Source organism: Paroedura picta, chromosome 3 (assembly GCF_049243985.1).
Source record: "Paroedura picta isolate Pp20150507F chromosome 3, Ppicta_v3.0, whole genome shotgun sequence".
NCBI classification, from domain to species: Eukaryota; Metazoa; Chordata; class Lepidosauria; order Squamata; family Gekkonidae; genus Paroedura; species Paroedura picta.
Window position 1 is genome coordinate 148,318,280 of NC_135371.1, and position 13,567 is coordinate 148,331,846.

The window sequence follows — 13,567 nt, forward strand, 5'->3', positions numbered from 1 at the left end:
ATCCCCCCCAAAAGGGGGGGGGCGGGCACTGTATTATTCTGTCGTTTCTCCATAGCAACGCGAAAGTGTTGATTAAAATTGCATCTGTGTTGTGGCATTACCCCATACCAATGTGGAAGTGCCTTTAAAAAAAATTGGGGCTGGGGGGGAAGAAACTTTCAGTCCACAGAGAACTGTTGTGCTGTGATTGGGGGCTTGCTGTGAATGACAAGCCAAGAGGTGGGGTGGGGAGAGGTTTGGCTTGTTTTCTATTTCAGCCTCCTCGGGGAGGCAAAAAGCCACAAGAGGCAGAGGGAAAATGCAGGAGGGGTCTACCCGTAAGGAGGGCTGCAAACACAAGGTTTACTATCCTGCATTTGCAAGCAGGAGGCCACTTGTGTTTTAGCCCTCCGTGTGGAAATGGTCCCCTTTCTACCTGAAGGATGACGACTGATGCTGGGTAAGTGGATATCTCTCTGTTTCTCGTTAATGTTGAAATGCACGCACACTACCCCACGGAATGAATAAACCCTGTAAGGCCACCCGGATCATTTTGAAATATAAACCTTGGATTGTGCTGCCACCTACTGACCAAGAATGTACAATGTACAATTCTCTAGCAATAAGATGGAAAAGCAACCCGTAGCAATACATTTCCACTCTTTTATCTTTCATTTGTCTCGTGTTTTAAACCAGCCCCTCCTCATATCCTCTTCTTCCCACTGCTACTTCCAGCGGGTCTGTTGTCAGTATAAAGGCATCAGCCCAGTGGATGCAAACTGCACGCGTCAGATATTGAGCTCTGTTGAATTCTGTTAAGTTTCTAAAGTAGCATTGGATTCCTATTTTGTTAATATGCTGGAAAAAGTGTGCGTGTGTCTCTGCGTATGTGTGGTTCTACATTACCATTAAGCACTGGTTCTCATTTCTGGCTGCTGCTGGGACCAGTAAGCAGGACTGCCGCATTTCTGCCTCAATTTGATCCTGGGCCTTTAATTTGCAGATATGTCGCATGGGCAGTTTTTTTTTGGTGCAGACAAAAAAAAAAAAGATAATAGTATCTCTTGTTTGATTTCTGCATGGCAGGAGACCAATAAATACAAAGAAGCATATCAAACCATTTTATATTTCCTATATTTCCTTTTTTCTCTCTAGGCGGAAAGGAAATGGAACCCCCTCCCGTCACAGACACTCCCTTTATGACATCAGACATTCGGAGGGGTTTCCAGTTCTACAGGAAAGGCCCTAGAGTCCTCTGAGGGAAACAGACTTCATTGCAGGATTTGGTCAGGTAATGCTCAGTACTCATCATCCATTTCAAATTCCTTAAATGTTCAGCCTCCCCTCTGTATTGAATCTTGTCTAAATACAGAGGGAAGACAGGGAACGCTACAGCCTCACCCTCTGCAATGCTCCTGGCATAGCATTGAGAGACTGGGGCCAATATGACCTAGGCATTTTCATCCCCAAAGGGTTCTTCACTGTCAAGGGCACATGTACACACGGCCTGTAACTAGCTCAAGGACCTTTCAGCTGAATGTAAAACCCTCTGAGCAGCTTTGTCTGCTGTCTTGATGTGTCCAATGGGGAGACTAGCCTCCAGGTGAGACCCGGGAATCCCCCGGGGAATTACAGCTCATCTCCAGGCTACAGATATCCATTCTCCTGAAGACAATGGCTGCTTTGGAGGGTGATCTCTATGACTTTGTACTCCACTGAAGCCTCTGTCCTCTCCAGGCTCCATCCCCAAAATATCACCTTTAATACACCTGGTCCTGCTTTTTCCCCTTCAGTTTAAACATTTTTTTTAAAATTTAAATTCAAGTTCTTTAAGTGCTCCATCTGCATGAACTCAAAGCCTTCTAAATGTCGCCTGACTTTGTGATGTCAGGAAATGAAGCTGTGAACTCCATAGCCAGGGACTGGTGCTCAGCCAATGCTCAGCCAATGCTCAGCCACTCTTCTTTCTTTCTTTCTTTCTTTCTTTCTTTCTTTCTTTCTTTCTTTCTTTCTTTCTTTCTTTCTTTCTTTCTTTCTTTCTTTCTTTCTTTCTTTCTTTCTTTCTTTCTTTCTTTCTTTCTTTCTTTCTTTCTTTCTTTCTTTCTTTCTTATTCTGGCCATTAAGCTGACACCTGCCTCCCACAACTGTGGCTAAAATCTGATATAGTTATAAGACTTGAGATGTTCTACACTAGAAAGGGAGATGGTTCTGAAATGAAGACATACCTGGATGGGTGTGATGAAAATATGCCAGAATACAACCCTTTTAGGAAGGGTTGTGTACCAGTAGTAAGACACAATCTGTGAACTTAACTACTACACCAAGACAGATTCAAGTGGATAGACGTGTTAGTCTGAAGCAGCAGGACAAATCTAGAGCCCAGTGGCACCTTTTAAGACCTCGGCACCTGTGCCTGGGTATGACATCTGGACAAAAAAAATACTTCAGGCAGGTCTGACATGTGGTGAAGCCACCTGGGGCATATAAATATTTTTTTTTCAAAAACCTGACCCCCGCTCCCCTGCAACATGGCGGAACCTTGCCACCATGGCTGCCTCGTCCAGAGGCACAAACCTGGTGTAGACCGTATGCAGCAGGGAAAATGCTCCCCTGTCTAGACCCAGAAAAAAGCGGGGCACGTTGCCCTGGCCCAAACAACCGGTGGCAGCCCGGCATGCCAGCCCGGGTGCAGAAAAGGTAAGAAAGAGATCACAGAAAATACCTGGATATGCAGTTACACACATGTAAACACTCCTTCCTCTTCCCTCCCAATTTTATTGCCTTGTCTCTGTCCACAGAGGCCTGCACAATGCCGACTCCAGCATGGGCTCTTCTCTTCTTGCTGGCCATGCCTGCTTCTTGTGATGACACAGTAGCGGATGACGTCGGGGTCCACATGATGGGCCGTATCTCGGAGCTTCTGTCTCCAGAGGAATGCCAAGCCTTCTACGTTCAAATCACTGGCCCTGACCAGGATGTGGAAGAAGAACTGGGCAGGCTCCTGGAGAGTAAGAACCCCATCCACACCCGACGGCGGCGAGACATCACCAGCATCAAGGAGTGCAAAGAGACCCTGAGCCAGTGGCTGCAGACCGAAGGAGACACCATGTACTGGGACCGTTTGTCCCGAGCAATCCAGCAAATTGGGCGGTCGGATGTTTCCAAGGAACTGGGCAAGAACCTCAATCAGGACAAGAACCTGGAGATTAAGAAGAACGTGGAGGAGTATCACAAGACTGTCAAGCATCTCACCTCTTCGCTGCTCCTGGATGAGAACGAGGAGAAAGACGAGCAAGGCCGGCTGCGGAGAGATGGGGGCTGGTCACAGAATCGGGCGCAGCCAGCAGCGTGGGAAGATCTAGAGCTTATCATCGAGAAGAAGCCGCTTCCTCCGTACAACAGGAGTCTCTTGGGATGGATCATTCCGCTGACCACTGGCATTGCCGGGGGGTTCCTAACCTCCTTCCTGGTTGTGGCTCTCATTTTCTATACCTTTTTCTGGACACTGACTCAAGGGAACCTGGACCACACACAGCTCAACTACGATTCCCTGTCTACGCTGAATTTACCCTCGTCCCGGTGCGGTGCCATCTATTCTGCGTATCAGTGGCTTGATAAAAAGGGGAAGGAGGAGAGTGAGACGGAGGAAGAGGACGAGGAGGATAGCTTGGAGGAAGAAATGCTTGGTAGACAGTAAAGCAGTGCCAATTCTTATCACAGCCTCTCTCTGCTGGACTGGAACCCTCCTAATAAAACCCACCCATTCAGGAAACCAGTCAGAAGTCGTGAGTCTGTTTCATGCTCTATTTGTTGACGCTTAGGTTTGCCTTGGGTAAGAATCACCATACTGAGTTAGGCCCCAAGAAAAAGTGCACGTAGGATTGTAGACGGCTTGACCTGCATCTGCTGAAGATGGAGGCCAATAAGGGCAGGTCTCCAGTGTGGTAGTGGACCTTCCTCACACGACAGCCATTAAAGTAGCTTAGCCATTGCAGAACTGTGTCCTCACCCATTATCTATCTGTCTGTCTGTCTGTCTGTCTGTCTGTCTATCTAATCTATCTATCACATTTCTATACCACCTTGCCCGACACAGCCAGCTCATGGCGGTTTACAATAAAACATGACATACAACATGTGTGTCTGGCAGTCTTCAAGCAAAGGTTGGATACACACTTTTCTTGGATGCTTTAGGATGCTCTGGGCTGATCCTGCATTGAGCAGGGGGTTGGACTAGATGGCCTGTATGGCCCCTTCCAACTCTATGATTCTATTCTATGATTAACATAACATAAAAATTAACAATATCCAAGCACACACAATCAATGGCAGTTAAAATTTTTATACCTGACTCATCCCCCAACCTCTCAAACTTGGATTTTAGTAAAGCTTTTGACAAGGTTCCCCATGATGTTCTGATGGATAAGTTGAAGGACTGCAATCTGGATTTTCAGATAGTTAGGTGGATAGGGAATTGGTTAGAGAACCGCACTCAAAGAGTTGTTGTCAATGGTGTTTCATCAGACTGGAGAGAGGTGAGTAGCGGGGTACCTCAGGGCTCGGTGCTCGGCCCGGTACTTTTTAACATATTTATTAATGATCTAGATGAGGGGGTGGAGGGACTACTCATCAAGTTTGCAGATGACACCAAATTGGGAGGACTGGCAAATACTCCGGAAGATAGAGACAGAGTTCAACGAGATCTGAACACAATGGAAAAATGGGCAAATGAGAACAAGATGCAATTTAATAAAGATAAGTGTAAAGTTCTGCATCTGGGTCAGAAAAATGAAAAGCATGCATACTGGATGGGGGATACGCTTCTAGGTAGCACTGTGTGTGAACGAGACCTTGGGGTACTTGTGGATTGTAAACTAAACATGAGCAGGCAGTGTGATGCAGCAGTAAAAAAGGCAAATGCCATTTTGGGCTGTATCAACAGAGGCATCACATCAAAATCACAAGATGTCATAGTCCCATTGTATACGGCACTGGTCAGACCACACCTGGAGTACTGTGTGCAGTTCTGGAGGCCTCACTTCAAGAAGGACGTAGATAAAATTGAAAGGGTACAGAGGAGAGCGACGAAGATGATCTGGGGCCAAGGGACCAAGCCCTATGAAGATAGGTTGAGGGACTTGGGAATGTTCAGCCTGGAGAAAAGGAGGTTGAGAGGGGACATGATAGCCCTCTTTAAGTATTTGAAAGGTTGTCATTTGGAGGAGGGCAGGATGCTGTTTCTGCTGGCTGCAGAGGAAAGGACACGCAGTAATGGGTTTAAACTTCAAGTACAACGATATAGGCTAGATATCAGGAAAAAGTTTTTCTCAGTCAGAGTAGTTCAGCAGTGGAATAGGCTGCCTAAGGAGGTGGTGAGCTCCCCCTCACTGGAAGTCTTCAAGCAAAGGTTGGATACACACTTTTCTTGGATGCTTTAGGATGGTTAGGGCTAATCCTGCGTTGAGCAGGGGGTTGGACTAGATGGCCTGTATGGCCCCTTCCAACTCTATGATTCTATGATTCTATGATTCTATGATTCTAAACTACTGGATACTGTAATGGTATGATGTACATCCCAGATTTTAATGTTACACCACACTGGCTTTCAACCCTCACTGTGCTTCTGGGCCTGAGGATACATTTGGTTAATCTGACTAACTGAGCTCTAGTAAATTAAAAAGCAAACAAAGACACTTATACTACAGCTAATCCCTTCATTTTCAAAATGCCGCAAACCTTTCTGTTGGTTGGAGCAGCCAGCGTCTCACTCCCTTTGCGTCTCACATTTGGAAGGGAGGGGTTTATGAAAACAGCCACCTACTGCAATCGAGGTCAGCGGGGAAGAAAGAGTCCTATTTGAGGGTGTTCTTAGCAGGAGGAAGCGTTTGCTGTGCTACTAGAAGGACAGGGAGAAAAAAGGGGGAGGTAAATGGATCTTTGCAAAATAACACTCTTCGTTGTGTTTTGAAAAGAGCAGTTTAAGATGGCTGTTGTAAAAAAAGGAAAGGACGCCTGCGACTCCCAAGTCTGAGAGCATACAGAAAATGCATCCAAGCATGGCTATTTGAAGAAGAAGAAGAGTTGGTTCTTATATACTGCTTTTCTCTACCCTTCCCTTTCCTCTCCCCACAACAGACATACTGTGGGGTGGGTGAGGCTGAGAGAACCCTGATATCACTGCTCTGTCAGAACAGCCTTATCAGTGCCATGGTGAGCCCAAGTTCACCCAGTAGAAGAAGAAAAAGAAGAAGAGTTGGTTCTTAGATACTGCTTTTCCCTACCCTGAGGAGTCTCAAAGCGGCTTACAGTCGCCTTCCCATTCCTCTCCCCACAACAGACACCCTGTGAGGTGGGTGAGGCTGAGAGAGCCCTGATATCACTGCTCGGTCAGAACAGCTTTGTCAGTGCTGTGGTGAGCCCAAGGTCACCCAGCTGGTTGCATGTGGGGGAGCGCAGAATCGAACCCGGCATGCCAGATTAGAAGTCCGCACTCCTAACCACTACACCAAACTTGTCCCCTCCTGCTTACAGAAATGACCATAGGAAGCTGTATTCAGATCACCTGGCTCACTACTATCTACCCTGACTCTCCATAGCACAGAAGGGTCTTTTTCTTAACATTTAGCCATAACTTCTCCCCAGATCAGCTCTTGCCTTCACATGCCAAGTGAATGAGGATTCAGGAAGCACTCAGGAAGCCTGGCGTGAGGCACTGCACTTTTTTAAAGCTTAGAAGTGCTGTTCAATCAGTGTGAAGGGCTGTGAAGGGTTAATTCTCCACAGAAACAATTTCAAGCAATCTGACTGGTTGGCATCAGCTGAGCAGAGGAAGTCTTGAGAGAGCTACATGCTAAGGAGTCAGTCAGGTGTCTGCCACCACTGCTTTGTTTTTTATTTATTCTGCAAATTTCAATATTAGGGGGCTTTTTGCACGCCTTCAAAATAGCACAATGGTTGCCAATTGAAAACGCTACTGATTTGCTGTTTTGCACAACGTTGTCGACAATCTGCCACACACCTGAAACCAATCTGCAAAAAGCGCTTCCTTGTAGCGCTTTCAGGGAAATCCCCAAAAGTGGATTCACCCTCCGGAAAGCGATACAGTCCTGCAACCAATCTGCAACACTAGCGAAAAAGACCTGTGCATTAACATTGTTGCGGTTTCTACAAAGTCCCTCCCCCTGGCTCTCTTCTCTGATCTTCCGGCGAAGCGATCGCCATTTTTTTTTTCTCCGAGCGAGCGGGGATAAACGCACCAGCGAGCCTCTTTCTGTTTAGAGGCTTCCCTGGCTTCAGTCCCTCCCCTTTAGTCACTAAGCACAAACCACAGAAAAGCACGTTTGCTGAAGTATTTTCCCTTTATTTTTTTACACATTCATTCAGCCGAAAATCGGGCCCGTGAGAGGGGGGGGTTTCACTCGGAGGAAGCGTGGCAACGATCAAACGATCAAACGACAGCTCAAACACACCAGGCAGCTGGATGGGTCTCTCCGTTGCAACGAATCTACCCAGATTCGTTGCTATGGGTCTGTTTTTTTTTTTAAAAACCTTTCTTAAAGGGAAAGGGGTGTTTGGGAGCATGCTAACGGCTGCCCATTGGCTGCTTGACGGCCAGGGGCGGGACAGCTCGGCAATAGCGCTTCCTTTCTAGCGATTTCTGCCGAGACCGGAAGCCTGTGGGAAACGCTACAAAACGCAACTGGATTCCACCACAAAGGCAGGTATGCACAACGACGAATTCCACTACTTTAAATGGCGATTTTTCATTCAGTGACCAATTTGCAACAAAGATCCCGGTGCGTAAAGCCCCTAGAACTGGCTGAAAACTAACTCTGCTTCCTCCCTGCATACACCTACTGAGAATTTAAAAGATACTGCTTAGCTCTTAGATGGGTAGGATTTTATATTTGTGTTTTAAAAATTAAAGTTTGTTATGTTTTAAATGCTACCTGCCATATCAACAATTTACTTGACATTGTTGGACTCTGTGGGACTAACTTCTCTAAAGACCGCTTATTTCTGCTTAGGATCACATTCAGCCAGTTTGGTGTAGTGGTTGAGAGTGGCAGGCTGTAATTTGGAGCATCGGGTCTGATTCCTGGCTCCTCCACATGGAGCTAGCCGGGTGACCTTGAGCCAACCACAATTCTTTCTGGGCTCTCTCAGCCCCACCTACCTCACAAGGTGTCTGTTGTGGGGAGAGGAAGGGTAAGCGACTGTAAGCCACTTTGAGACTCCTTCAGGTAGTAAACAGTGGGGTAGAAGTGGGGAAGAAGTAGGGCAGAAGAGAAAAACAGCTCTTCTTCAAAGGCTAATTATTTCCCATTTGCAGCCCAATTCTATGCTGCATGGAAACAGAAATATTAATTAAATATTATCTCCCTAGGGTTGCTAGCTCTGGGTTGGGAAATTCCTAGCAATTTGGGGTTGGAGCCTGGGGAGGCTGGAGTTTGGGAAGAGGAGGGACCGCAGAGGGTATAATGCCATATAGCTCATCTTCCTAAACATCCATTTCAGAGCAACTGATATTTCTAGTCTGGAGAATAGTTTTCCTGGGACATCTCCAGGCCTCACCTGGAGGTTGGCAAAACTGTGTGTCCTTAACATCCCTCAGTCCCTTCCCTCTTGCATTTTTATATTGCCTTTTATCCCCTTTCATGATCATTTAGGAAAGATATTGACTTCATTGTGCAGCCTTGTTTTTCATGAACTGGGGCAGTCACACTGGGATTTCTTCCTGTGAGATGCCTGACCCTGCTGGTTTGGATAAAATATTGAGAAAATAGATGTATGTCGGAGGAAAATCAGGATAAGAAGGCCAGAACTTATGCAACCTCCATGACAAAGCAGATATTGAAACAGTGAGATGCTTTATTCTCTTTTGTGCTCACCTATGAAGTGTGTGTGTGTGTGTGTGTGTTGCTTCCGTCCAGCTGTCAGTCAGGGATAAGGGTTGCTATTTTTCAAATGACATACTTCCCTAATTTTCAACAGCAGTCTGGCACACAGAACTTTAATAAGATGAAGTATTTTTATCACAACAGATTCTGTACTGGGAAAAGTTTTACCTCCTGGACCTCTGTCTGTCAAAGACACCTGAAGAGAGCCAGGAACAAAAGTTAAAAGCTAACGAGGAAATTACAAAGCAGTAAACATTTTAAAACTTGCACAACTTTAAGGAGGATCCTTTCCCCCTGAACATGCCTGATTCATAGTGCCCTGTGTATTTTATCCTATAGAAATCTGATATTTCAGTGGGATCTACTCCTTATGAAATTAGCTTAGGCTGTGGCTGTAACTGTGCAGCCAGATCAGAGGCAACAATTTCAACATTCCCAGCTCTCTTTAGCTGTTCTACTCAATCTGAACAGATTCATTATACACGATTGTTTTCTTAAGTGCAATGCTGGATAAGGAAAAAATATTCTGACTGGGTTTTAAAAGTGAAAATGTTACAGGTTGCATCTCTATAGGAGTACAAAGCATTCCGCAGGGCCTGTAAAACGGAGCTCTTCTGCCTGGCCGTTGGTTGAGGCTGGGCCACAAGGAAGATCTGCCCCCGGCCCCCTTACAGGAATGAACTAAGCAGCAGTAGCAAATACCAGCAGCACCCTGTGTCTCCCTCCCCTCTAGAATGGGTTATCTAGTGCAGATAAGGGTTGTGTTTCTTTTTTTTGCCACATCTTGTCTTATCATGGTTGGTGTATGTGTGCACTGTGATTTTTTATGGGTTTTATTGTATGGTTTTACTGGGGTTTTACGCGTTGTGACTCATCTCGAGCCTCCGGGAGGAGACAAGCAATACATCTAAATAATAATAATAATAATAATAATAATAATAATAATAATAATAATAATAATAATAATAATAATAATAATAAAAAAACAGGGCAAGAATGGGGGTGGGGCGGTGTCTGCCCACAGCCTTCGGGCTCCATTCAGGGCTGCAGCCAGAGCCAGCCCTCCTCTCCCCCTGTCCTTCATCAGATACGAACAAAAGCCTGGTGCAAGGAGGACTGTGTGGCCTTCTGCAGAGTGGCAATCTTCCTCCCCCTTTCTCAGCCCAGCAGGGCTGTCAGGGTACAGTGTGGCTGGGCTGGGATAAGAAAAGTGCTGGACCATGGAGCCGGAGCCAAGGAAAAGTTCCCCCTACTGCCCTTTCTGCTGGTGAAAGCAGGGTGGGCGCGGAACTGAAAACTCCTTGCTCCCCTTCACGGTGCTCTATCATAGCACCAAGCCCTTGACGGGGAGTCGGGTGGTGCACCCACTGACTGGGCGTGGGTCAGGCATGTGGTTACGAAGGCCCATTCGGAATGGCTCCTTTGAACATACAAGCAAAAACAAACACAAGGCACGGCTACATAAAACCAAGGAAAGTGTAATGTACATATGCTTTGCAAACATAGAGCCTACAGTTTTACATGCTATATTTCCATTTCACAGATCTTATGTGAATTAAAGTCCTTACGTAGACATCACAAGGGACCTTGAGTCCGCTGTGAAATAAAAATGCACCCAGGCCGATGCTGACAGGCTCCCCAGGTTGTCATTCCGGTTTTGCAAGAGGCTTCTTCCTACAGCAGGAGACAAAGCTTAATTTGTTACCTGCAATCTGCCAAAATGCAAAATATTAGCAAACGACACAGCTATCCACCCACAAATCAAAGACAAAGACTAAAAAATAACAATAGGGCACTATGCCTCAGTCCCTTACCCATTCAGCTTGCAGCCTTAATCTCCTCCCAGACTGATCTGGCAGTGGGGCTCCTTTTTCCAAGGGAAGAAACAAGGCTTCTAAGTGGTCCTCAGGCCTGCCTGCTGAAGCTTCTTTCAAGGTCGCTTGGGAGGCCTACATGAAGAAGAAGAAGAAGAGTTGGTTCTTATATGCCGCTTTTCCTTACCCGAAGGAGGCTCAAAGCGGCTTACAGTCGCCTTCCCATTCCTCTCCATACAACAGACACCCTGTGGGATGGGTGAGGCTGAGAGAGTGCTGATATCACTGCCCGGTCAGAACAGTTTTATCAGTGCTGTGGTGAGCCCAAGGTCACCCAGCTGGTTGCATGTGGGGGAGCGCAGAATCGAACCTGGCCTGCCAGATTAGAAGTCCGCACTACACCAAAACTGGCTCTTGAATGCACTCAGAAGAACTGTGAAATGGGAATGTCGAGTGTAAGACGGTTGGCACTTAGTTTGTGAAACAAATGAGCATTACACTTGCCTCAATTTTAGGTAGCCTTGCACAGTGTTTTGTTTCCGCTCGCCTCTTGTTCCAACACTGCACTTGTATTTGGTTCCTTTGAATGGCTAGAATAGTTGTATGCTGAGCCCTGATGCTGGTTCTGCCCAGCTAGGCTGTTTCTCACAGACTTCAGCAAGGATGCAGGAATCCCTGAAACTGGGGTTGCCAACTTCAGGAGGGAGCCTAGACTCTCCCAGAATTTCAGCTGATCTCCAGACTCTGGACAAAATGGCTCCTCTGGAGGGTAGACTATGGATTTATAGTCTCTCAAGGTCCCTCCCCTTCTTGCTCCCCCCCCCCCCACAATCTCCTGGAATTTTCCAAATGAGAAATGGCCACCTGAAACCCAGATCCCTCATCTCTTCAGGTGAGGAGGAACTATAGGTGGGATGAGGGGATTCTGCCTCAGTGTTCCCTCTCTCCCCTGGAATGATCCTCCTGTGTCGCAGTCTGCCTGCTAAAATAGTTATTTGGGTTCACATCCTGGTTCAAGATCTGCAAATCTCCCTAGGGCTCACATGTTTGAGCTTCACACACTATAGGCCACGTGTATCCCTCTCTCGTTCTCACACTGTCGGGAGTGGTAGGTAGCCCCTCCCTGTTCTTGCTCCCTGATGGTTTTATTAGTCACCTGAGGCAATGAGTCAGTGTGAAATGTTTGAGATCGCTCCAGTATTTTACATTGGAACAAAGCACAGCAAACCCCAGAAGCCAATTCCCATAAAATGTACGAGGCCAATCCTCTTTGTTGCATATGTTGTAGCAGGCCTTGAGTTCTGTTGTCTATATATTTATTTTAGAAAGTCTAGGTAGACTATCACAAGAACCTCTTGTGGCGCAGAGTGGTAAGGCAGCCATCTGAAAGCTTTGCCCATGAGGCTGGGAGTTCAATCCCAGCAGCCGGCTCAAGGTTGACTCAGCCTTCCATCCTTCCGAGGTCGGTAAAATGAGTACCCAGCTTGCTGGGGGGTAAACGGTAACGACTGGGGAAGGCACTGGCAAACCACCCCGTATTGAGTCTGCCATGAAAACGCTGGAGGGCGTCACCCCAAGGGTCAGACATGACTCGGTGCTTGCACAGGGGATACCTTTACCTTTACCTTTTAGGTAGACTATCACAACCACAGCCTAAACAGTCAGAAATCAAAGACTATTTTGCCATTGTTCCCCTTCCTGTCTCTGCCCCTGGACCGGAGAGGTGGGTGGTGGTGGTGGGGAGGGGCTTTTGTGACATCTACAGACACATGGCTGTAGATGGCTTCAGCTTGATCAGAGGACTGAGGAGAGAAAATAGGTTGTTTGTGTATTTTTGAAAAATTGATTGGCTGCCTTATAAGTTAAAGATTCTTTGGAGGGAGAACAAAAATTAAATCAGTCAGAATAGCTTTATCAGTACTGTGGCGAGCCCAAGGTCACCCAGCTGGCTACATGTGGGGGAGCGTGGAATTAAACCCACCTCGCCAGATTAGAAGTTCGCACTCCTAACTACTACGCCAAGCTTTACTAGAGGCTTAACTAAAGCCAGTGTGGTGTACTGTTTAAGAGTGGTGACCTCTAATCTGATGAGCTGGATATGATTTCTCCACATGAAGCCAGCTGGGTGACTTTGGACTAGTCACAGTCCTGATAATGCTCTCACAGAGTAGTCCTGTCAGAGCTCTCTCAACCTCACTTCCCTCACAGGGTGTCTGTTGCGGGGAGAGAAAGGGAAAGTGATTGGAAGCTACTTGGCCAGTGAAAAGCTGGATATAAAAACAACTCTTCTTCTTCTTCTTCTTCTTCTTCTTCTTCTTCTTCTTCTTCTTCTTCATGGGATGTTATTTTCCTTCATGCCATGAAAAATTTGGCTGCCCATTTTCCTTAAAATAAACCTCTATTAAAGGGACAGGATATTTTTTCCCCTCCAGGTCTGCTGGCTACCCCATTTCACAGTGGTCTCCAAAGATGAATCACTTTGAAAGCAAATACATATGGGAAAAGCTCTCTCACTCTATCCCCAGAATATTAAAAACTTTTTAAAAATTAGTGCTAATATTTTGAAAACAGCCCAGAAGCAATTTGTTAACAAGTGTAACTCATGTAAAATTGATGTTCTGTGCGTCATGCGAATAAAACCAGAAAGCAGTCTGGTTGCCACATTCTGAACCAGTTGCATCTTCCAATCAGTCTTCAAAACAGAGCGGATTCTAGTCACTTGATCTTCATGGAAGGTATGAGGGAATTCTCTGCAACAGCCCAGCCACTGCCTGGAAAGGGCATTGTTGGTTGAATGAGACACTATCCTCAAATCTGTTCTTTCTGGGGCAGTGCTAAATCATTCATAGTAACACATAAGTATCAGAATTAGGA

General features: G+C 46.3%; 1 protein-coding gene across 1 annotated transcript; it reads left to right on the forward strand.

Annotated features, from left to right (window-relative positions):
• The first annotated feature begins 308 nt into the window (after positions 1-308).
• On the forward strand, positions 309-3,752 carry TMDD1 (transmembrane and death domain 1). Its single transcript, XM_077324358.1, has 3 exons — positions 309-439; positions 1,135-1,270; positions 2,779-3,752. Exon 3 carries the CDS (start codon positions 2,790-2,792, stop codon positions 3,675-3,677), a length of 888 nt encoding a protein of 295 aa, XP_077180473.1. The 5' UTR covers positions 309-439; positions 1,135-1,270; positions 2,779-2,789; the 3' UTR covers positions 3,678-3,752.
• The last annotated feature ends 9,815 nt before the right edge of the window (positions 3,753-13,567 follow it).